The following is a 26699-nucleotide window of genomic DNA, read 5'->3' as shown; positions in this document are numbered from 1 at the left end:
CTAAATACCTGTGTTAGGAAGATTCCATTGAAAAAGAAAGGATACGCAATTGGCGTAAGGGGATCTGCAGTATGGAAAAGTCGCAACAGAGGTTGAACAGAGACTTAGTTGATTAAGCAATAGGGAATATCACAGGGAATTGGGGGGAAAAAAGAAAAAAACCTGGGAAAGATCTGTTAATGAATTGAAGATATATTGTGCTGCACCGTACCTGGGGAATAAGATGTAACACGGCATCTCCAGTCAAGGATCCCACAGCCAAACTCACGAAGAATTGAATGACGTACTGTGAGGCACGAGTACACGATGTGCACCAGCAAGATGGAAATACCACAAAGCGAACACAGGCAAATAATGAGGGTCGCAATACTGCCGTATATGTACTCTGTGAGCAAAGAGAGACTCAAGTGTTATACACAGTACTGATGTGTATATTGTGTGTTATAGACAGTACTGATGGGTATATTGTGTGTTAAAGTCGGTACTGATGTGTATAGTGTGTGTATGATATAGACAGTACTGATGTGTATAGTTTGTGTGATATAGACAGTACTGATGTGTATAGTGTGTGTATATAACAGTACTGATGTGTATAGTGTGTGTGTGTGTGTGTGTGTGATATAGATAGTACTGATGTTCATCAGTGTGTGTGTGATATATACAGTACGATTGTGTATAGTGTGTGTGTGTGTGATATAGGCAGTTACTGATGTGTATAGTGTGTTTGATATAGACAGTACTGGATGTGTATATTGTGTGTGATATAGACAGTACTGATGTGTATAGGTGTGTGTGTGTGTGATATAGATATTACTGATGTGTATAGTGTGTGTGTGATTATGTCAGGGTATCTGTAAATGTCAGCCCTTTTGAAAAATCTCAATATACATTCTGATCTGGGAGAAGCATAAGCCAAATTTCAATATCAGGCACATGTGATAATTTAACACCATGGCTCACTGGTTTCTATGAAGCTTATTAGATTCAGGAAAAAACAGTTTGGCTGGAGAGATGACTAAATACCACCTAGAAGTTGGGTGCCCCCTGTTGAGTTTTGAATACACAAATTTAAAAAAAAATAGCTAAACGGAGACACATTGACATTGCAGCTGTTAACTTCATTTTAAAATACAGCCTGTATAATTTTAAATACTGTATAAAAAAAATTATTTGTAGACCTAAAAAGGCAGTAACTAATAGTAAACATATTAGATAAATATTTGCTGAGCGTGAAAATACTGCAAATAGATGGTATAAATATTCGACATTTTAACCACATTTTTTCTTTCATTTCAGACCAACATCGGGTTTTTCATGCACTCAAAAATTATTAGAAATAGTGAAATGGGCTGTATTTATTTAAGATGCAATACAATAACAGGATGTTGAATGCTATGATTCTGGGGAGAGCAAATGATTGACAGTGTAATTGCTTATTGGAATGATCGCTAGAAACATGCTTGTAGTTGGTATTGGAATAATTAGAAAAATGACATTATACTATCCCATCTATAATTAAAATTGTAAATGATTAATACACAGAAGTAAAGCAGTTTAAATAATCACTTATATAAGGATGTATTGAACTGTGGCAATAATTGACGATGAGACTGCATTTGCAGTTGTCTGCTGCCCCCTAGGGGATTAATACTGGTATGGCAGCCGAATAAATTGACTATTGGAACACATGCAGATCCAGAAGAGCCAATCAGTGAGGCGTCTTCCAATAACCAATGAGAGGGACAAGCACTGTGGGGCATTTCCAAATAATCACCATATATTACCTCAATGCAAGGAGAGAGAAAAAGAGAGCATTTTGTCTGCTGAAACTTGTGATTGAATAACTGGCTGCTATACTTGGGACACAATCACTTTAAGCAAAGATCTGAGACTAACTTCTTGATCTATGCAATAACCTTTCTTCGTATGAGTTGATCTGAATCTATTTGGAAAAGACTGGAATACTGAATTGATTCATGGGTGATGTATGACTGTTCTATATTTTAAATAATTTAAAGCAAATATATTCATTGTTGCTACAGTCTAATTACAATTATTAAATTTAAAATGGCACTTTGTATTTTAAACTTGTGTTATATAGCCCTTTGTAGTTTAAAACTAATCATTAATGCTAAGTAATTTATCTTTGCAAATACATATATATATTTTAGAATTTGTCTTGTAGATAATTAAGAATTTATTTCAGCTCAGAGAAATTGGCATAGAAATTTGTTGTTTGCACAAATAATATATATAATTTCTGATGTTTTAAATTATAGTTGTATAGAATCATTTGTGGGCTAAATAGCTTAAGTATATTTGTCTGGAAGTTAACAGAACATACCTTGGCATCTCATTGTGATATTTAAATGAACTCTGATTTGGGAGATTATTGTGAATAAGGTAGTTTTTATGATCTTTGTATAGCATATTATAACAGCATAAACGTGTTTAGTATAGTTCATACCTGGTTCATATAAATATAATTCAATATGTCTATACATTTTAACTAATATAAAGAATTTAGGAATTTACATTAATTTTAATTGTTTTGTATATGCATTTTTTCGGGGGTTTGTTTTAAAGAATTATTAAATATATTGTACTATTACCTGGCCATATACTGACTTATTATTTGGATGCACTGCTTTAGATATTATTAATATTTATCACATTGATATGATATATTTTTTATTAAAAAAAATAATCTAAAAAAAAATATTTTTTTGTGATTAAATATTTCAAAATTAATATCTTGAAATATTATTAAAAAATGATTTTTTTTTTTGATGAATTTATTTTTCATATTTCAAAATTAATATTAATGTTTTGAAAATATAATTGTTTTCTCTTGTTGGTCAAAATTGTATTAGCGTTTTAATTTAACAAAATAATAAGCCAATATAATAATGTCTGTAAGCAGAAGTGAATCTTTTGAATCTGTACATAGTGTTGAAATGTGTTACCCAAAATTACCCTGCCAGGGCGATGTTCTTAAGATGGACCTTATAGGCCACATTAAAAAGAGGTGTAATATTGCGGGTGATTTAAACGATTATATGGATATGCTTGCAATTAAGGCTAAAAATATTGCTATTGATGATGGAAGGCGGAATGAAAAAAGTGAATTATTCCAAAAATTATTAAAAATTAATCAATGCAAAAAACGGGATGAACTAATGCTAAAATCTTGGCCCCTGGTAATATGCATTATTGAAGAAATGTCCCTCCTCTGTATAGAAAAGGAATTGCAAATACAGGGGCTAGAAGAAAGTATTTGCTCCTCACACAGATATGACGAGAATGTAAATATAGCCAAAAATAAAATTGATGAGTTTGCCCAAAACATAGCCACCTTACAAAAATATAACCAAAGATTAGTAGCTCAGATAGAAGATTTGCATAAGGAACTCGCACAAAGCCAGATAAAATTAATGCCTAGATTACGAGTCTTGCATTAGCCTTAAAAAGCAGCGTTCAGAGGTCCTAATGCTGCTTTTTAACGCACGCTGGTATTACGAGTCTGGCAGGTACAGGTGTACTGCTCACTTTTTTTCTGCGACTCGAGCATACCGCAAATCCACTTACGCCAATTGCGTATTCTATCTTTTTAATGGAATTTTCCTAATGCCGGTATTACGGAGAAAGTGAGCGGTAGACCCTCTCCTGTCAAGACTCCTAACGCATTTAAAAGTCAGTAGTTAAGAGTTTTTTTTTAAAAGGTTTTTTTTTATTTGAGGTTGCAAAAGTAATACAGGCAAACGGAAAACAAAAAAAAAACAAGAACATAGTTTCAATGACATAGGAAAATCACAGTACCATGTAAATGCTGAGTGTCATTAAGTAAACAATTAATCACCATTGTCATGCATATAGAAGTTAACCTCTAAGTTTTCAATTAATAGATAAATAAATAAACATCCCCTTACAACATAATAAAAGATCAGGGACAATAATTCCCCTTAATGAAACATAGAGGTTTCTCTTGTACGTCCTGGAAAAGAATTTAAAATAGGGTAGGGAATTTTAGGGGAAAGAAATAAAATAACAAAATGGGCCACTGTTGGACCCCAATTGTAGACCAGTAGCTTGTAATGTAGAATTGAATGAACACAAGAGAGTTTGCAGTGTACTCTATTAATAAGGTAGGGAGGGAGAACTTTCAGATGATTTGACATCTATGAATAAATATGTTATGCAGCTGCAATAGTCAGAGGCATGGACCTACACTATATGTTCCTATGAGACTAAATGGGGGAATAAAAACGGATCTATTAGAGCCTAATGTAATAGTAAAGCTAAGTGTGTATACGATATGTGGAACTTGACTGCCATCTAGTGGTGAGATGTGGTATCTATCAAAGATAGTTTACTTGCGATACCATCTGCCTAAGGATCGAGAATACAGTGGCAGTTAATGCAAATGAGTGTCTTGTCAAATACTCAACTTAAGTTCAAGGGCAGAATTGAACACATATAAAGGTACAGTCAAGAGTGTAAAAGAAAATACAGCTATGTCTGAATGTAAAATGCTATATCTATTTTCAGGACAGCCCTTGCTTCAGTTAGATTTTAAAAATAAAAACACAGAGAGAAAGAAAAAACAAACAAACAGAAAGCAAAGGTACTATATATGGCTAAAAAACCGGCAAACAAAACAGAACCAATTAGATAGCATAAGGAACTCAATACAGCTAATTTGGTTAAACAGTGTTTCCTAATAAAACTTTGCATGCTGGAGTATAGCAAGTGGGAAAATTTCTCCTCCACCAAAATTTAACCGACCCCAGATATGGACAGGGAATTTAAGGTAAGAGCAGATCGCCACATCAAATTATACACTTTGTATAAAAGCAAGCAAATTCTGTCTCAGCCGTATTTAAGCTAATGAAAGGGATAAGCTAACAACGGCATTAAATATATGACTTAACAGTGAACATGGCCCTTAATGTGAAGTTGTAAGCACAAATGAGTATATGAGCTATTACCCCTAAGCTCTATAGGAGTTCATCCAATACCCATTTTGATGGCAGACAGGGTTAGTAAATGTTCCCTGGTGGATCCCATCAGTTCCCAGCACTTAGCTGTGGACCATGTGGCTGGAATATGTAGAGAGGTATGTGTTATGCGAGAGCCAGCTTCACAGAGTCCATCTCTTCCTCCAGCAATGAGGCCCGCTTTGAGTATCATTTTGACAGCGCTGGATGGTATACCGAGAGATTCTCCCTGGTGTAGTACTCGCACCCTTTTAGTAGCCTTGATCAGTGCAGTGCTGGCATTGTCTTCAGCTCTGCTTAAAGGGACGAATTGGCTGTTGCCTTGTATGGAGATGACAACGAGTTGCGTCTGCAAGTTTCTACGGGGAGTGGCGGTGAGCATAGAGCTCTGTTTTGCTGGGCTTCTTTGCAGTGAGTACGCTGAAGGAATCAGGCATGCAGCTTCCAAAGGTCAGGCCACAGTGGGGCCGCACGAGGGAGCCACGACCGGGGCTATATCAGCACATGATAGCCTGTGGTCTCCGAAGGTGTTCTCACTAAGCTGCTCAACAGACAACGGCAGTGACTCCGGTTGCTCTATGGGTAAATGATCCTTTGTTTGATCCCCATCTGCTTGTTTAGATTCCGCTGCAGGTAGTTCTCCCTCATCTTCATATTTTCATGCCGCCGCCATTTGCCTCTCCAATTTCAAAAAAATTTCTAACAAAATAGTACTGATCTCCTCCAGCAGCAAAGCTGCATTCTGATGGTCTGAGACCATACTTCCAGAATAAGGCTTAGAGATGCAGTAGTTTGTCAGTGTCTGCGCACTGCTTACAAGATACCGGGGGGGGGGTGCTGAGTGCCTCACACTAAGGAGTCTGCCCTAGGCCTCAACGCTCCAGATCGGCTGACAGTAGTAGAATTTCCACAATAAACATATCGTTAGGTTCCGTTTGAGTAGCTGAGTTCAAATGTTTAGTGTTGTAGCTTAGATGGTCTTGCTATGCATCGATAATAGGCAGGTTATCAGTGATCTTTCTAGAGCAGCCAATATTGCGACCATTCAAGGTGCTGCCCAGAGACACGTCCCCTGTAGTTAAGAATTTTATGGGCTAACGCCGCAACATAAGACTCTTAACTAAAGTGCTAAAAAGTACACTAACACCCATAAACTACCTATTAACCCCTAAACCGAGACCCCCCCACATTGCAAACACTTAAATAAAGTTTTTAACCCCTTATCTGCCGACCGGACATCACCGCCACTTAATAAATTATATTAACCCCTAAATTGCCACACTCCTGCCTTGCAAACACTAGTTACATTTTATTAACCCCTAATCTGCCATCCCTAACATCGCCGACACCTACCTACATTTATTAACCCCTAATCTGCTGCCCCCAACATCGCTGCAACTATATTAAATGTATTAACCCCTAAACCTAAGTCTAACCCTAACCCTAACCCCCCCTAACTTAAATATAATTTAAATAAAACAAAATAAAACTATTACAATTAAATAAATTATTCCTATTTAAAACTAAATACTTACCAATAAAATAAACCATAAGATAGCTACAAATATAACTAATAGTTACATTGTAGCTATCTCAGGGTTTATTTTTATTTACAGGCAACTTTGTATTTATTTTAACTAGGTACAATAGTTATTAAATAGTTATTAACTATTTAATAGCTACCTAGTTAAAATAAGTACAAATTTACCTGTAAAATAAATCCTAACCTAAATTACAATTACACCTAACACTACACTATAATTAAATTAATTACCTAAACTAACTACAATTAAATACAATTAAATAAACTAAAATATGAACCCCCCCCCCCCCCACTAAATTACAAAAAATAAAATAATTACAAAAATTTTAAACTAATTACACCTAATCTAATCCCCCTAATAAAATAAAAAAAAAACCCAAAATAAAAAAAATACCTACCCTACATTAAATTTTGCAGGGCATTGCCCCAAAGTAATCAGCTCTTTTACCTGTAAAAAAAAATACAATACTCCCCCCAACATTACAACCCACACACCCAACCCTACTCTAAAACCCACCCAATCCCCCCTTAATAAAACCTAACACTACCCCCCTTGAAGATAACCCTGCCTTGAGACGTCTTCACCCAATCGGGCCGAAGTGGTCCTCCAGAGGGGCAGAAGTCTTCATCCGATCCAGGCAGAAGAGGACCTCCAGACGGTCAGAAATCTTCATCCAGGCGGCATCTTCTATCTTCATCCATCCGACGAGGAGCGGCTCCATCTTGAGGACATCCGACGCGGAGCATCCATCCAGACCGACGACTACCCGGCAAATGACGGTTCCTTTAAATGACATCATCCAAGATGGCGTCACTTGAATTCCGATTGGCTGATAGGATCCAATCAGATCCAATCAGCCAATAGGAATGAGCTTGCATTCTATTGGCTGTTCCAATCAGCCAATAGAAAGTGAACTCAATCCTATTGGCTGATTGCATCAGCCAATAGGATTTTTCCTACCTTAATTCCGATTAGCTGATAGAATCCTATCTGTGAAGCCCTTAGGTTACTTGCAAGGGAAATGCCACACTAACACCAGGCTTGTTTTATTTTTTACAAGTCTGGTGTTAGTGTGGCATTTCCCTTGCAAGTAACCTAAGGGCTGTTTAGCCTTTCTCCCCTCTTCACTGCAGTTCCTTCTTGCTGAAAGTGACCCAGGCAAGGGTTACTGTTGGGACAACAAGAACCATAGGACATCACGACGGGGATTCCATTGTACAGCCAGCTGGTTTGCTGTGAGAATACCAGCCTGTTCCTATAGGCACAATTGAGTGCCTTCACGTTTGTGAGTATCCTGTAGCTTGTTTTACTTGGATATTGTTGGTCCTTATTGATCTACACATGTGGCGCCTCTGTTTCTGTTGTCATTACAGCTATCCATTTTAGAAGTTACACCATCGTTTGGGTGAAGACCGAGAGCTGCCTTTTCCACATTTGGACTTTTTGGACACCATTTGAACTTTACTATTGTCAGATTTGTCACGTGCCACGTCTGTATATACACAATTTAAATTTCTTTACATTATGTATATTGTGTAACAAGTTGCACATTTATTTTAGTAATTTCTATCATTGTTCATTTAGCACCTCCTATAGGAGATCTGTGGTATACAATATCACGGATATTCCTGTATTTATATTTAGGTATTATGTATTAGATGAGCTCCAGATTTCAGTCTCCAACCTTATCATGGGATTGATTGACACTGGATCTCAGGCAACTATTTTATACCACAGGTACTACACACAGCTAAATGAGCTAACACCCCACAAACCTAAAATAAAAGAATTTGATGGTTCACTAATAGGTGTTGGGGTGACTCTCTAAAAGTGTACGGTACTGCATGGTTAAAATTAAAACACAGGGTAATAAGACACCCTGTCATTATAGTGGATCTACCAACTGATCATTTAATTATTGGTAGGGATCTCCTGAAACGGTTAAGCACCATAATTGATTGCATAAATAATGTAATTTGGTTACAAGTAAAAAGGCCTATTAATTATGAGCGATCTGGCATATCTCACACCCGACATAACTGTCACATGGTGGAAGAGAAGCCAGATGCTGTAGAGATTAATTTCAGGAATGACTCTATACCTGAAATCATTATCCTACAAATAGATGATCAGACTCCTTTAAGTGGCTCTGATGGTAAAAATGTTAAAATGTCGCCTCGATAGATAGCAAATATTTCCTTATACGGCGATGTATTAACCATATCTCTCCACAAGGGGGGGGAATCATAAAATCCCTAAAGGGGGAGGCCACACTTAATACCTAACAGGAATTGAGAGAGTTAAGGATGATCTATTTATTCCTATACAAGTGCATGACCTTGGTAAAACCAAATATGCTAAATTGAACTTAAAACAGGAAGCTAGCTATATAAGCGAAGGCTTATTAGCACAGATAGCTGAACCTAAAGTGATTAAACATCTTTCTCCCCAAGACCACTGTGTCCACAGCCTGGATGACAGGTCTGAAAGCTATAATGTCACAGCTAAATGTTTATTATCTATCTCTATAGGTAATAAATCAGCAAAGCACCTGTTTTTAGTTTTAAATACTCCCCATATTCAAATATATGTTGGCAATGATCTCTTGCATAGATACACCATACAAATAGATTTGATTTACTCTTGCCTCTGGAGCATGTTAAAGGGGGACCCTGAAATTTTTCAGGATGAAAATGCCGCCCTGAAATCAAACCAGCAATTGCCATATGCTGTAAATATGCAGGTGTCTAACGATGTTATAATCCCTGCTGGGGCTGACAGATACCTCTTACCCTTACAGGTAAAAAGAGGTCAGAAATTAAAAACTTCTGAAACACTAATTTGACTCTCCCATAGAATACAAAATATGGGTATAACAATGGCCTATACTCCTATGGTAAATATTGGAACTATTCCAATACATGTTATTGTACATAACATGACCCCATGGGATATAACCTTATCCAAGCGAACTACCATAGGATATGCGCTGGAATCAAGTTATTACACTTTTGGATTCCAGAATAATGTAATTGGGCTAATACCTGAAGAATATTTAACTGAAGAACAATTAATAGAACAATCCTTTGAATCTATGCCAGAGAGACTATTTACAATTCAGTCTATTTATCCCTTCAGCTCAGAGGAAGTCATCTGTAAAATTCAAGTAGCCACTCTAGTATTTGATCAGCCGATCAAACAGCAAGAATACCCCAATACCCAGAGTCATGGAGCAATATAAATTATAATCAAGGGGATCTCACCTGTAGGTTGGAAGAAGCCTATGAGATAGGACAGCCTGAAATCTTTCCAGGGTTTCAGCAAATAGTCTAAGAGCAAATATCTTTAACTAATGGCTGTTCCAGTGATGATGCCGGCAGCTACGAGAACTCCTGATGGAGTACAAGGATATTTTTGCTAGGGATTCTTATGACTGTGGGACTACGGACTTGCACATTGAAAGAATCTAAACAGATCCCAATGCACCACCTGTCTTTGTTAAACAATACAGACTTCCTTTAGCCTCATATGATTCTCTTGCAGAAATCATAAGGAACCTGGAAGAAAGAGGTATTATCAGACAGGTGCACAGCTCTTATAATAATCCTATTCTAGGTGTTCTCAATCCCAATGGACAATGGCGTTTGTGTGCTGATTTAAGACAGCTAAACAAACGAGTGTACATGTCTGACTGGGCTGTGCCATATATTGACCAGTACCTAGCACAGATGCAGGGATCCAAAATATTCAATGCCATTGATTGTGCACAGGGATATTGGACCATAAAGGTACATGAAAAGGACCAGTATAAGCTGGCATTCTCATTCCAAAAGGTCCAGTATGCATTTCAGAGACTCCCATTTGGATACATAAATTCAGGTCATGAATTTGCTGTATTCATGCACAAGGCTATGCCTGATGCACTGGAAAGGGGGACATTATCTTGTGTTTGATGATGTTTTAATCAAAAGCACAGACTTTGAAAAACACATCACAGAACTTAAACACGTCTTTAGCCAACTTAAAAGGGCAGGTGTCAAATTATCCCTACAAAAAGCCCAATGGTGCCGCACTCGTGTACACTTCTTGGCATATGAAGTTACTTCTGAAGGGTTAAATCCTCAGAAGAAAAAGGTGGAAGCTATAATAAATTTTACAAACCCAACTAACTTAAAGGAATTGAGATCATCCCTGGGTATGACAAATTATTCTCACAAATTTATTGATAATTATGCAGAATTAGCTAAACCACTGCTACTTCTTCTAAAGAAGGATGTGAAATGGCACTGGAGTGAGACTCAACAGCCATCAAGGAGCTGAAGAGAAAACTCACTCAAGCACCTTGCTTAGCGTACTCTGAAGGTGGTAAACCTTTCTACTTGGAAACACAGATATAAGCATGAGTGCTGTTTCTCCAACATAGGTGTGTCCGGTCCACGGCGTCATCCTTACTTGTGGGATATTCTCTTCCCCAACAGGAAATGGCAAAGAGCCCAGCAAAGCTGGTCACATGATCCCTCCTAGGCTCCGCCTACCCCAGTCATTCTCTTTGCCGTTGTACAGGCAACATCTCCACGGAGATGGCTTAGAGTTTTTTAGTGTTTAACTGTAGTTTTTATTATTCAATCAAGAGTTTGTTATTTTAAAATAGTGCTGGTATGTACTATTTACTCAGAAACAGAAAAGAGATGAAGATTTCTGTTTGTATGAGGAAAATGATTTTAGCAACCGTTACTAAAATCCATGGCTGTTCCACACAGGACTGTTGAGAGGACTTAACTTCAGTTGGGGGAACAGTGAGCAGTCTCTTGCTGCTTGAGGTATGACACATTCTAACAAGACGATGTAATGCTGGAAGCTGTCATTTTCCCTATGGGATCCGGTAAGCCATGTTTATTAAGATTGTAAATAAGGGCTTCACAAGGGCTTATTAAGACTGTAGACTTTTTCTGGGCTAAATCGATTCATTATTAACACATATTTAGCCTTGAGGAATCATTTAATCTGGGTATTTTGATAAGTTTATATCGGCAGGCACTTTTTTAGACACCTTTCTCTTTAGGGGCTTTCACAAATCATAGGCAGAGCCTCATTTTCGCGCCGGTGTTGCGCACTTGTTTTTGAGAGGCATGACATGCAGTCGCATGTGTGAGGAGCTCTGATACATAGAAAAGACTTTCTGAAGGCGTCATTTGGTATCGTATTCCCCTTTGGGCTTGGTTGGGTCTCAGCAAAGCAGACACCAGGGACTGTAAAGGGGTTAAAGTTGAAAACGGCTCCAGTTCCGTTATTTTAAGGGTTAAAGCTTCCAAATTTGGGGTGCAATACTTTTAAGGCTTTAAGACACTGTGGTGAAATTTTGGTGAATTTTGAGCAATTCCTTCATATTTTTTCGCAATTGCAGTAATAAAGTGTGTTCAGTTTAAAATTTAAAGTGACAGTAACGGTTTTATTTTAAAACGTTTTTTGTACTTTGTTATCAAGTTTATGCCTGTTTAACATGTCTGAACTACCAGATAGACTGTGTTCTGAATGTGGGGAAGCCAGAGTTCCTTCTCATTTAAATAAATGTGATTTATGTGACAATGACAATGATGCCCAAGATGATTCCTCAAGTGAGGGGAGTAAGCATGGTACTGCATCATTCCCTCCTTCGTCTACACGAGTCTTGCCCACTCAGGAGGCCCCTAGTACATCTAGCGCGCCAATACTCCTTACTATGCAACAATTAACGGCTGTAATGGATAATTCTGTCAAAAACATTTTAGCCAAAATGCACACTTATCAGCGTAAGCGCGACTGCTCTGTTTTAGATACTGAAGAGCATGACAACGCTGATAATAATGGTTCTGAAGGGCCCCTAAACCAGTCTGATGGGGCCAGGGAGGTTTTGTCTGAGGGAGAAATTACTGATTCTGGGAACATTTCTCAACAAGCTGAACCTGATGTGATTACGTTTAAATTTAAGTTGGAACATCTCCGCATTCTGCTTAAGGAGGTATTATCCACTCTGGATGATTGTGACAAGTTGGTCATCCCAGAGAAACTATGTAAAATGGACAAGTTCCTAGAGGTCCCGGGGCTCCCAGAAGCTTTTCCTATACCCAAGCGGGTGGCGGACATTGTAAATAAAGAATGGGAAAGGCCCGGTATTCCTTTCGTCCCTCCCCCCATATTTAAAAAACTGTTTCCTATGGTCGACCCCAGAAAGGACTTATGGCAGACAGTCCCCAAGGTCGAGGGAGCGGTTTCTACTTTAAACAAACGCACCACTATACCCATAGAAGATAGTTGTGCTTTCAAAGATCCTATGGATAAAAAATTAGAAGGTTTACTTAAAAAGATGTTTGTTCAGCAGGGTTACCTTCTACAACCAATTTCATGCATTGTCCCTGTCACTACAGCCGCGTGTTTCTGGTTCGATGAGCTGGTAAAGGCGGTCGATAGTGATTCTCCTCCTTATGAGGAGATTATGGACAGAATCAATGCTCTCAAATTGGCTAATTCTTTCACCCTAGACGCCACTTTGCAATTGGCTAGGTTAGCGGCTAAGAATTCTGGGTTTGCTATTGTGGCGCGCAGAGCGCTTTGGTTGAAATCTTGGTCAGCTGATGCGTCTTCCAAGAACAAGCTACTTAACATTCCTTTCAAGGGGAAAACGCTGTTTGGCCCTGACTTGAAAGAGATTATCTCTGATATCACTGGGGGTAAGGGCCATGCCCTTCCTCAGGATCGGCCTTTCAAGGCCAAAAATAAACCTAATTTTCGTCCCTTTCGTAGAAACGAACCAGCCCAAAGTGCTACGTCCTCTAAGCAAGAGGGTAATACTTCTCAAGCCAAGCCAGCTTGGAGACCAATGCAAGGCTGGAACAAGGGAAAGCAGGCCAAGAAACCTGCCACTGCTACCAAGACAGCATGAAATGTTGGCCCCCGATCCGGGACCGGATCTGGTGGGGGGCAGACTCTCTCTCTTCGCTCGGGCTTGGGCAAGAGATGTTCTGGATCCTTGGGCGCTAGAAATAGTCTCCCAAGGTTATCTTCTGGAATTCAAGGGGCTTCCCCCAAGGGGGAGGTTCCACAGGTCTCAGTTGTCTTCAGACCACATAAAAAGACAAGCATTCTTACGTTGTGTAGAAGACCTGTTGAAAATGGGAGTGATTCATCCTGTTCCATTAGGAGAACAAGGGATGGGGTTCTACTCCAATCTGTTCATAGTTCCCAAAAAAGAGGGAACGTTCAGACCAATCTTAGATCTCAAGATCTTAAACAAGTTTCTCAAGGTTCCATCGTTCAAAATGGAAACCATTCGAACAATTCTTCCTTCCATCCAGGAAGGTCAATTCATGACCACGGTGGATTTAAAGGATGCGTATCTACATATTCCTATCCACAAGGAACATCATCGGTTCCTAAGGTTCGCATTCCTGGACAAGCATTACCAGTTCGTGGCGCTTCCTTTCGGATTAGCCACTGCTCCAAGGATTTTCACAAAGGTACTAGGGTCCCTTCTAGCTGTGCTAAGACCAAGGGGCATTGCTGTAGTACCTTACTTGGACGACATTCTGATTCAAGCGTCGTCCCTTCCTCAAGCAAAGGCTCACACGGACATCGTCCTGGCCTTTCTCAGATCTCATGGATGGAAAGTGAACGTGGAAAAGAGTTCTCTATCTCCGTCAACAAGGGTTCCCTTCTTGGGAACAATAATAGACTCCTTAGAAATGAGGATTTTTCTGACAGAGGCCAGAAAAACAAAACTTCTAGACTCTTGTCGGATACTTCATTCCGTTCCTCTTCCTTCCATAGCGCAGTGCATGGAAGTGATAGGTTTGATGGTAGCGGCAATGGACATAGTTCCTTTTGCGCGCATTCATCTAAGACCATTACAACTGTGCATGCTCAGTCAGTGGAATGGGGACTATACAGACTTGTCTCCGAGGATACAAGTAAATCAGAGGACCAGAGACTCACTCCGTTGGTGGCTGTCCCTGGACAACCTGTCACAAGGGATGACCTTCCGCAGACCAGAGTGGGTCATTGTCATGACCGACGCCAGTCTGATGGGCTGGGGCGCGGTCTGGGGATCCCTGAAAGCTCAGGGTCTTTGGTCTCGGGAAGAATCTCTTCTACCGATAAATATTCTGGAACTGAGAGCGATATTCAATGCTCTCAAGGCTTGGCCTCAGCTAGCGAGGGCCAAGTTCATACGGTTTCAATCAGACAACATGACAACTGTTGCGTACATCAACCATCAGGGGGGAACAAGGAGTTCCCTGGCGATGGAAGAAGTGACCAAAATCATTCTATGGGCGGAGTCTCACTCCTGCCACCTGTCTGCTATCCACATCCCAGGAGTGGAAAATTGGGAAGCGGATTTTCTGAGTCGTCAGACATTGCATCCGGGGGAGTGGGAACTCCATCCGGAAATCTTTGCCCAAGTCACTCAGCTGTGGGGCATTCCAGACATGGATCTGATGGCCTCTCGTCAGAACTTCAAAGTTCCTTGCTACGGGTCCAGATCCAGGGATCCCAAGGCGGCTCTAGTGGATGCACTAGTAGCACCTTGGACCTTCAAACTAGCTTATGTATTCCCGCCGTTTCCTCTCATCCCCAGGCTGGTAGCCAGGATCAATCAGGAAAGGGCGTCGGTGATCTTGATAGCTCCTGCGTGGCCACGCAGGACTTGGTATGCAGATCTGGTGAATATGTCATCGGCTCCACCATGGAAGCTACCTTTGAGACGAGACCTTCTTGTTCAAGGTCCGTTCGAACATCCGAATCTGGTCTCACTCCAGCTGACTGCTTGGAGATTGAACGCTTGATCTTATCGAAGCGAGGGTTCTCAGATTCTGTTATCGATACTCTTGTTCAGGCCAGAAAGCCTGTAACTAGAAAGATTTACCACAAAATTTGGAAAAAATATATCTGTTGGTGTGAATCTAAAGGATTCCCTTGGGACAAGGTTAAGATTCCTAAGATTCTATCCTTCCTTCAAGAAGGATTGGAAAAAGGATTATCTGCAAGTTCCCTGAAGGGACAGATTTCTGCCTTGTCTGTGTTACTTCACAAAAAGCTGGCAGCTGTGCCAGATGTTCAAGCCTTTGTTCAGGCTCTGGTTAGAATCAAGCCTGTTTACAAACCTTTGACTCCTCCTTGGAGTCTCAACTTAGTTCTTTCAGTTCTTCAGGGGGTTCCGTTTGAACCCTTACATTCCGTTGATATTAAGTTATTATCTTGGAAAGTTTTGTTTTTGGTTGCAATTTCTTCTGCTAGAAGAGTTTCAGAATTATCTGCTCTGCAGTGTTCTCCTCCTTATCTGGTGTTCCATGCAGACAAGGTGGTTTTACGTACTAAACCTGGTTTTCTTCCAAAGGTTGTTTCTAACAAAAACATTAACCAGGAGATTATCGTACCTTCTCTGTGTCCGAAACCAGTTTCGAAGAAGGAACGTTTGTTGCACAATTTGGATGTTGTTCGCGCTCTAAAATTCTATTTAGATGCTACAAAGGATTTTAGACAAACATCTTCCTTGTTTGTTGTTTATTCCGGTAAAAGGAGAGGTCAAAAAGCAACTTCTACCTCTCTCTCTTTTTGGATTAAAAGCATCATCCGATTGGCTTACGAGACTGCCGGACGGCAGCCTCCCGAAAGAATCACAGCTCATTCCACTAGGGCTGTGGCTTCCACATGGGCCTTCAAGAACGAGGCTTCTGTTGATCAGATATGTAGGGCAGCGACTTGGTCTTCACTGCACACTTTTACCAAATTTTACAAGTTTGATACTTTTGCTTCTTCTGAGGCTATTTTTGGGAGAAAGGTTTTGCAAGCCGTGGTGCCTTCCATCTAGGTGACCTGATTTGCTCCCTCCCATCATCCGTGTCCTAAAGCTTTGGTATTGGTTCCCACAAGTAAGGATGACGCCGTGGACCGGACACACCTATGTTGGAGAAAACAGAATTTATGTTTACCTGATAAATTACTTTCTCCAACGGTGTGTCCGGTCCACGGCCCGCCCTGGTTTTTTAATCAGGTCTGATAATTTATTTTCTTTAACTACAGTCACCACGGTTTCATATGGTTTCTCCTATGCAAATATTCCTCCTTAACGTCGGTCGAATGACTGGGGTAGGCGGAGCCTAGGAGGGATCATGTGACCAGCTTTGCTGGGCTCTTTGCCATTTCCTGTTGGGGAAGAGAATATCCCACAAGTAAGGATGACGCCGTGGACCGGACACACCGTTGGAGAAAGTAATTTATCAGGTAAACATAAATTCTGTTTTTATACCAAAAGCATGATAATTTAAGCGCAAAGTCATTGCTTATGTGAGCAAAACTCCATCCCCAGTAGAAATAAAATTTAGTGATTGTGAAAAAGCCCTCTTATCTACTGTATGGGCTCTGCAAAATGTCCGCAGCTATATACAGGGCGAGAAAATTATTGTAGAAACGGCCCACCAGCCTTTGCTATACCTGCAAAGTGAGAGAATAAGAGAGGGGAATTTGTCTAATAGCCGCATAAAAGCTTGGACTCTTTCCTTACAAGACTGGCCTTTAGAAATTTGCTATAAGCAAAACAAAAAGAATCCAGTCACACAGGGGCTTGCTGAGCTCCATGACTGTACTGCTAAGAATCATGGGGAAGAGTTATTAGACGATGATTTCCTGGAGGGACAATTGCTTTCCCCATATAAAATATACAATGAGGACCATTGTCAAACATTACCTTAGATATATGTTGATGGTTATTCTTACCATACCACAATTGTTAATGAGTGCAGGCTAGTTTCTGGCATTGGTATAACTTGGGCCAATGGATTCACAAACATTTCTGTAGGTTTTAACATTGAAACGAGGAGCCATAACTGGAGAACTCCTTAATATCGACCACTTAATGAGTGCAATTCAGGTAGACGCCACTACCAGAAACCAGGCTAAACAACAGAGTGAGCCTAACCTGGTACAATGGAGTCAGGATTCTCCTAGTGAGGACCTGAACACTAGTCAAAAAGAAGACCCCCTTGTAGGCATCTTCTATAAACACATGGAAGATCCTGAAAGCAACCCCATCTCCAAAGATGATTGTATTGGCAAGGAAGATCTTAGAATCTTAATGAAATCCTGGTCACAATTCAAGTTACGGATGGTTTGTTAATTAGAACCCCCAAAACTGGCATCCAGCAATGGGTGCTACCCACCAAGTTCAGAGGTCTAATGCTTCAACATGCTCATGATGCCCCCACATCTGGTCATCGTGGTGCCAAATTAACATATGAAATATTGCGTGACTACGCCTTTTGGCCACACATGTTGAAAGATGTTCAAACTTACTGTCAAGGTTGTTTAATCTGTCCACAATTCCAACCCACTGCACCAATGCATAGAGTGCCATTGCAGAAAAAGGGGATGATAATGCCATGGTCAGATATACAAATTGATTTTATTGGTCCAGTAACAAGGTCATCAAGAGGCAACAAATACATGTTGACAGTGACATGCCTATTCACTAAATGGGTAGAGTGCATCAGTACACCTAACAATAGTGCTGAAACATGCGCAGCATTGCTCATCAACCACGTATTTTCCAGATTTGGTTTGCCCCAAAGAATCGAATCCGATCGGGGAACCCATTTCACTAGTAAAGTGATGACTAATATATGGAAAATACTATGGGTCAAAAGAAAGCTCCATATTGCATATAGAGCTGCCTCAAGTGGTGGTATAGAGCGTTACAACCAGTCCATTATGAAAATCCTCAAAAAGTTTGTGAGTGAAACGGGTAAAGACTGGTATGTAAAATTACCTCTAGTCCTAGTGGCATTAAGAGCAACTCCAAGATTTCACCTTTTTAATTGATGACTGGTAGAAGAATGGTTCTACCTCAGCATCTACTGAACCATACATCAGACCAGAACTTGATAAACGCCGCCAATATGCATCAATATGTGGAGAACCTATGGAAACACCTGCAACATGCCTTTGCATTTGCTCAAAGGAACTTAGGTTTTAGTTACAGCCTTTTTCTATTATGATCTCAAAACGTCCAAAAAGGAATATGAAATAAATGATAAAGCTTATCTTTATAACTTTGGAAGAGATCAGGTTAAGGAGAAGAAATTTCTTCCATCATGGAAGGGTCCTTTTGTTGTTACTGACAAAATATCTCCAGTTGCCTATAAAATTAGGATCCCTAAAAATTATACTTTTATGGATAAATGGGTCCATATTAATCAGTTGTGAGTGTGCCATCCTAGATCCCAACTACAAGTCATAGAGGGAGAATGAAATGTCATATCCCCAAATGCACTAAAAGAAACATTGTAGTTTAAATATACCTAGCAATGAGCATGAGGGCTCAAAAATAATGGACTCTCTTCATAGAAGGCTGTCTAGATGCACAATTAACTCACCAAATACCACTGACTTTAAGCCAATTCCAATACATGTGTCCTACAACCATTGGAAATTGGAAGGGGGAAATGTCAGGGTATCTGTAAATGTCAGTGGACAATATATATATATAAATATATAGATCAAATAAGTATGGTATCTCTCAAATAGTAAGATTGAGCATGCTCATTTTATCACTGAATACATTCTGTGTATTCCAAATCTTAGATCAGACATAAGATACATTTCTCCTGATTAACATAACATCTAAAAGTTCAAAAGAGAGCATCTGTCTCATTAACCAGCACAAATCCCTGGGTTGATGGAGCCAATAGTCTGTGTTTTGGTGGAAAATATGCTCAGAAGCCCTTTGAAAATTCTCAATATACATTCTGATCTCGGAGAAGCATATGCCAACTTTCACTAACAGGCATATGTGGTAATTTAACATCATGGCTCACTGGATTTCATTTGAAGCTTAATTAGATTCAGTAAAAAACAGTTTGGCTGGAGAGATGACTAAATATCACCTATATGTTGGGTGCCCCTGTTGAGTTTTGAATACACGAAACTCAGAAATACATCTTAATTTTAAAAAAAATAGCCAAACAGACACATGTGACATTGCAGCTGTTAAATTCATTTTAAAATACAGCCTGTATAATTTTAAATACTGTATAAAATGTGTATTTGTGGACCTAAAAAGCAGTGAATAATAGTAACATATTACATAAATATTTGCTGAGCGTGATAAAAACTGCAAATAGATGTATAAGTATTCAACATTTTTAACAACATTATTTCTTTCATTTCATACCAACATCAGGTTTTTCATGCACTCAAAAATTATTAGAAATGTGAAATGTGCTGTGTTTATTTAAGATGCAATACAATAACAGGATGTTGAATGCTATGATTCTGGGGAGAGCAAATGATTGACAGTGTAATTGCTTATTGGTATGATCACTAGAAACATGCTTGTATTTGGTATTGGAATAATCAGAAAAATGACATTATATTATCCCATCTATAATTAAAATTGTAAATGATTAATACAAGGAAGTAAAGTAGTTTAAATAATAACTTTATAAAGCTGTATTGAACTGAGGCAATAATTGATGATGAGACTGCATTTGCAGTTGTCTGCTGTCCCCTAGGGGATTGGGACTGGTATGACAGCCAAATAAATTGACTATTGGAACACATGCAGAGCCAGATGAGCCAATCAGGGAGGCGTCTCTCAAATAACCAATGAGAGGGACAAGCACCGTGGGGCATTTCCAAATAATCACCAATAATTACAATAAGATTAAAAAAGGGTGTGTTATATCACATAAGATAACCTCAATACAAGGAGAGAGAAAAAGTCTTTCGTCTGCTGAAACTTGTGATTGAATAACTGGCTGCCATACTTGGGACACAATCACTTTAAGCAAAAATCTGAGACTAACTTCTTGATCTATGCAATAACCTTTCTTCATATGAGGTGATCTGAATCTATTTGGAAAAGACTGGAACACTGAATTGATTCATGGGTGATGTATGACTGTTTTATATTTTAAAGCAAATACATTCATTGTTGCTACAGTCTAATTACAATTAGTAAATTTAAAAGGGCACTTTGTATTTTAAACTTGTGTTTCATAGCCCTGTCTAGTTTAAAACTAATCATTAATGCTAAGTAATTTATCTTTGCAAATACATATGTATATATAATAATTTGTCTGAATTGTAGATAATTAAGAATTTACTTCAGCTCAGAGAAATTGGCATAGGAATTGGTTGTTTGCACAAATATTATATACTGTATCATTTCTGATGTTTTAAATTAGAGTTGTATAGAATAATTTGTGGGCTAAATAGCTTAAGTATATTTATCTGGAAATTAACAGACCATACCTTGGCATCTCATTGTGATATTTAAATGCAACTCTGATTTGGGAGATTATTGTGAATAAGGTAGTTTTTATGATATTTGTATAGCATATTATAACAGCATAAACGTGTATAGTTTAATTCATAACCTGGTTCCTATAAATATAATGCAATGTGTCTATAAAGTTTAACTAATATAAAGAATTTAGGAATTTACATTAATTTTAATTGTTTTGCATATGCATTTTATTGGGGGTTTATTTTAAAGAATACTTGTTAAATATATTGTATTATAACCTGGCCATATACTGACAATATAGACAGGACTGATGTGTATAGTGTGTGTGTGTGATATAGACAGTACTGATGTGTATAGTGTGTGTGTGATATAGACAATACTGATGTGTATAGTGTGTGTGTTATAAACAGTACTGATGTGTATAGTGTGTGTGTGATATAGACAGTACTGACGGGTATAGTGTGTGTGATATAGACAGTACTGATGTGTATAGTGTGTGTGTGTGTGTGATATAGACAGTACTGATGGCCTGGGTATAGTGTGTGTGTGTGTGTGATATAGAAGGTACTGATGTGTATAGTGTGGGTGTGATATAGACAGTACTGATGTATACAGTCTGTGTGTGATAAAAGCGTGCAGTACACACACATATATATATATATATATATATATATTATTCTTTATTTATAAAGCGCCAACAGATTCCGCAGTGCTTTCCATGGGTACAAAGATAAAAGTACAGTACAATACAATATAAAAGACACCAGAGAAAGTTTAACAAACAAATACAGTGGGAATTGGGAGCCCTGTTCCCGTGGGATCTTACAATCTAGATGGTAGGAGGGTGGGGAAAGCAAAGGTGAGAATGTTGTTAGTGTGGAGGTAGATGGGGCAGCAGTTAGGCAAGTGGAATTCATTTGTTACTGATTTGGAGATAGGCTTCCATGAACAGAAAGGTCTTTAGGGAGCGTTTAAAGGAGGAAAGGTTAGGAGAGAGTCTGACAGCTCTAGGAAGTGCATTCCAGATGGTTGGTGCCGCACGAGAGAAGTCCTGTAGCCTAGCATGGGAGGAGGTGATAGTAGAAGATGCAAGGAGCAGGTCATTGCTGGATCTTAGGGGGCGGGCTGGAGTATATTTGTTTATTAGTGAGGACAGGTGGGGGGCTGCATTGGTAAGGGCTTTGTAGGTCAGGATGAGAATTTTTAATTTAATTCTGATGTGAATGGGGAGCCAGTGAAGGGACTCACAGAGGGGTGCAGCAGATACAGAGCATCGGGAGATGTGGATTAGCCTAGCAGAGGCATTTAGGATGCATTGAAGAGGGGAGAGGTGGGAGAGAGGGAGGCCAGTTAGTAGGTTGTTACAGTAGTCAAGTCGGGAGATTACCAGAGAGTCGATTAACTATTTGAAGAGATGGTGTTTCTAACAGCGCTTCCAAGAGATGTTCCACATGTGCATATATGGGTACAAAGAGATAAACAGTGGAGCAAAAGACATTGAAAAGATTTTGAACAAACATTGGCATCTACTAAAAAAGGACCCCATATTGGGGGAAATATTACCAGAAAAAGTTAAAATTACCTACAAGAAAAATACTAATCTTAAGAATATGTTTGCACCAACCAAACTTAAGACAAGAAGAACTCAACAACAAAACTGGTTAACAACGAAAACAAAAGGTTTCTTTAAGTGTAATAGGAAGAACTGCACATGTCGTGACCATATTAGCAGAAATAAGGAAGACGACCATTGGATTAGCGATGGAGACAGCAAATATGAACTAGAGAGCTTTATGAACTGCAAATCTCAATTTGTTATTTATCAACTCACATGCAGCTGTAACAAGATCTATATTGGAAGGACAAAGAGAACCCTGAAAACAAGATGCCTAGAACATATCAAGAACATTACAAGTGACACCCCCGAATATGGTATAGGAACGCATTTGAAGAGTTTCACAATAAAAATGATCAATAATTAACAATTAAAGCAATTGAGCATTTACCTCTAATAGAAGGAGTTGATAGAATGTTACAACTGAGAAAGAGGGAAACTTATTGGATTTTTAAACTGAAAACAAGAAAACCATATGGGCTAAATACGGACATTTCTTTAGCTTATCTCTCTATTTATTATATTTCACATCTTATGCATTTGAGTTTAATTCCTTGCATTAGACCCCCTTTTCTGGTGTATATATCTTCTTTATATCACTTTCATATATATATATATATATATATATATATATATATATATATATATATATATATATATATATATATATATATATATATATATATATATATATATATATATATATATATATATATATATATATATATATATATATATATAAACAAAGGACACTTTAGGCAAGGTACGGTTACTTGTTTACTTAGCTTGGGGGTTTAGACGCTGTCGTCCGTAAAGCGTGGAGCAGGTTGTGCATCCGGGATTCGACACACAACGTGAAGATTTCCACTCTGAGCAGTCAGCTCTAAACATATATATCAAAGAAGAAAAACTCCCACAAGCATAAGTATCATTAGTCCTGGATGACGAAATTGTAACAAACAGTATTGGCTGAGATAAAACACTATGCACAAGCACCTTAGTAAAACAATTGTAGATAATTTATTTGGATATGCATTAAAAAGTTCACACAGAATCTGTGTACATACACACTCACGGATATCTGAAAGACAAGGGAAGGAGTGACGTCATCTGACGCGTTTCACGCCGGTTGGCGCTCTCAAAGATAGTTTGAGAGTGTTCTAAGTAGAATTAAGTAGCCACATTGGGATACTAACACACCCTCAGACTAATTGACGTTTTGTGTCAGCTGTGCAAGCTACTGTAATGATGACTTGTCATATGTTACTTTTTAAGGTAAGCCTACAGCATTAAACATAAAGTGAAAAATACAAGCCGATTGAATATTGCAAGATTACCTACCCAGTTGTCCAGACTTTTTTCAGAAGTCTGGACAACTGCAAACAACAGAAGATGGTTTAAAATTGACTGTCCTGTATAAATATAACATTGATACAAACTGCTTAAATATTTATTTCGGCTGACAATCCATGGATACAAAATAACATGAACATATGTACCGATGCTATGTGAATTTTATCCACAACTATTCAGGAATATACACAGTCTATGTAACCAATATTGTAACACATCAATATATAACATAAGCAAATAAAGGCTAGCAATACAAGAGATACAACAACACTATGGCACAATCAAAAGCACTAGAAGACATATTTAACAGAAAGCTCACATTTGAAGAAAGACAAGGTGAACTATCACCAAATCAATCACAACAACTTTTTCTCAGTATGGAGAATCTGAGAATAAAGGACTACGGTATGAAATTATATACCTAGACAAATACATAAAATCAGCAATAATACCAAGGGGATTGCGTATGAAAAAATACCCCAACATTGATAAAGAAGCTGACAAAGAGTTCATGAGAAAATGGAATGAGACACTAAGTGAGTGCTCAATTAAATTGATGAACAAACTCCTTGTGAATAAAAACATGAAAAGAACAAAAGTATTAGAGGAGATTAAAGAACTACAACAAAAGATGGTGCCCTTACAGACACATGAAAAGTATAATAAATACAACACTGAGCTAGCTACACATTTGGATGATCTGGAACAAGATTTAACAACCAGAAAAGAAAAGAAAATGCTCAGAGATTAACAAGACTACGCACTGGATGTGGTATACAATTGGAACACTTCAACATATAACAATAAAGGCCAAAGCTCCAAGGATATCCAAAAACAAAACAAACAACATGGTAAAAAAGGTAACCAACATAAGGGGAAAAAAAGTAAATTTTTCGGATTCCAACTTCTCTGTGAGGAGCCAAATTGCCTCAACTCCAATATCAACCTCCACAAACAACCAGCATCCATCTGGATGGTACTGAAGAACAGAGCTACTCAGAACTATTAGGAGCAAGACCTAAAAACCCAAAAAATCCGGGTAACAAAGAACCCTCTACTCCTAGAGAAGAAGAGTCCACTCCTAAGAAACAGTAAAAAAAGTCAGGCAAGCCACAGAAGAGAGCAAAATCAACGGTGAAAAGATATGCACCATAGTGAACCTCTCCAATCAGGTGCTGAATAAACAAGAAGTGGAAGTTTTGGAAAAGGGACTTGGCTTTGCGCCATCCTCAAACTTTGACTTGTTTTGCACCATTACAGATGTAAATCGGTTTGTGAGAAATTTAGTGTTGAAAAAGCACTTTATAAAAATAAAATCATTTGATAGTTCTTTGAGACATATTCAAAGAGCAGCAACCTGGAATGAAGAGAGTCTGCCTTCCATTCAATTTGAGAGTCATCAGTCTAATCATATGTCACAACTGACAGAAGAATTTAATGAGAACACACAAGCCATTCCATCTATAGCTAACCACATTAACAGGTCAAATTTGACTGAACCACCTAATTAAAACATATTAACTATCTCATCATCAGCTAACTATATCAATGAAGAAGTTGATTTAGATTTTGAGGATGCTATAACAGGTCAAATATTAGAAGACCTTACAATCAGCTCCATAAGAGATGTATCTGATATAAGTACACATAAGAACATAAACAAACATCTAAGAACTAAAAGTACATTTTATCCCATACACTCACGTAACAACTATATTGATATGTTTCAGAAAAAGACACATCGTGACCTTGTAGAGCTACATCGACAACTTAAGCCCACTGATCAACAACATAAATATATTCAAAGATCCAATCTCACATATAAACAAAGGAAAGCCCTACAATCTCTAGAAAAAAAACAAAAACATTACAATTACCCCAGCTGATAAAGGCGGGTCAATAGTAATTCAAAAGACTATAAATTACTATCAAGAAGCAAACAGACAATTAAATGATGTAACTACATATAAAAAAACTTCTAAGAAATCCACTAGATACCTTTCAATTAGATATGAAGAGATTGTTGGACTGGAGTGAACATCTAGGTATATTAGACAAAAAACTTTGTGAATATCTGTATGTTGAACAGCCAGTTACAACTAACTTTCGGTTAGTACCAAAAATCCCCACAAGGACGTCCAATTGTATCAGGAGTTGGAGCTATGAGTGAACATCTTGGAGAGTGGCTGGATAATATACTCCAGCCTCTAGTTCAAACAATTCCCAGCTTTGTAAAAGATACAACACATGTAATAAACAAAATGGATAAACAACTCTGGGAATCATCTTTCAGCTGGCTAACTATAGATGTGCCACCACTTTACTCGTGTATGCCCCATGAGTTGGGAATTAAAGCAGTTAAATACCATCTCCAGCTGAGAAGTGATTTTCCAGACAAACTAATTGACTTTATCTAAGAAGTTCTTAGATTTTTTCTCACCTATAACTTTTTTATGTTTGACTCGTGCTACTATTTACAGATATCTACAGAACTCTATAAAAAAAGAATTGCAGGAAATACAATCCTAAGAGCTGATTCCTGTCACTCTAAACACCTAAAAACAGGTATCCCCCAAGGGCCAACTAATTAGAATAAGGAGAATATGCGCTGACATACAAAGTTATGATAAACACTCCCTGGATCTAATTAAGAGGCTAGAAGAAAGAGGATACAAAAAAGAAACTTTAATTCATCTTAGACAGAAAGTAGAACTATGGACAGAATGAAACTTTTACAAAACCAAAAGAACAAAAGATAAATTTGCATCCTCAGATGACACAAAGTTTATCACACAGTTCAGCAACCAATTTGGTCAAATACAAAATATAATAAATAAAAAAACCTTGACACTCTGACCCTTGATCAAGAATGCAAAGTTATTTTAGACAAGGGAATCAAATTTATCCAAAAA

General features: G+C 38.3%; 1 protein-coding gene across 1 annotated transcript in view; it reads right to left on the bottom strand.

Moving 5' to 3' along the window:
- Positions 1 to 211: 211 nt before the first annotated feature.
- The window catches only part of SLC39A4 (solute carrier family 39 member 4), a gene marked incomplete at its 3' end in the record, with an annotated part of 171254 nt that continues 144766 nt past the window's right edge, over positions 212 to 26699 (bottom strand). Inside the window, 1 exon segment of the mRNA XM_053715509.1 lies at positions 212 to 385. Within this exon segment, the coding sequence (XP_053571484.1) occupies positions 212 to 385 (174 nt within the window).

The sequence above is a fragment of the Bombina bombina genome, chromosome 5 (assembly GCF_027579735.1).
Source record: "Bombina bombina isolate aBomBom1 chromosome 5, aBomBom1.pri, whole genome shotgun sequence".
Taxonomy (NCBI): domain Eukaryota; kingdom Metazoa; phylum Chordata; class Amphibia; order Anura; family Bombinatoridae; genus Bombina; species Bombina bombina.
This window is presented reverse-complemented; position numbering and strand designations above follow the sequence as displayed.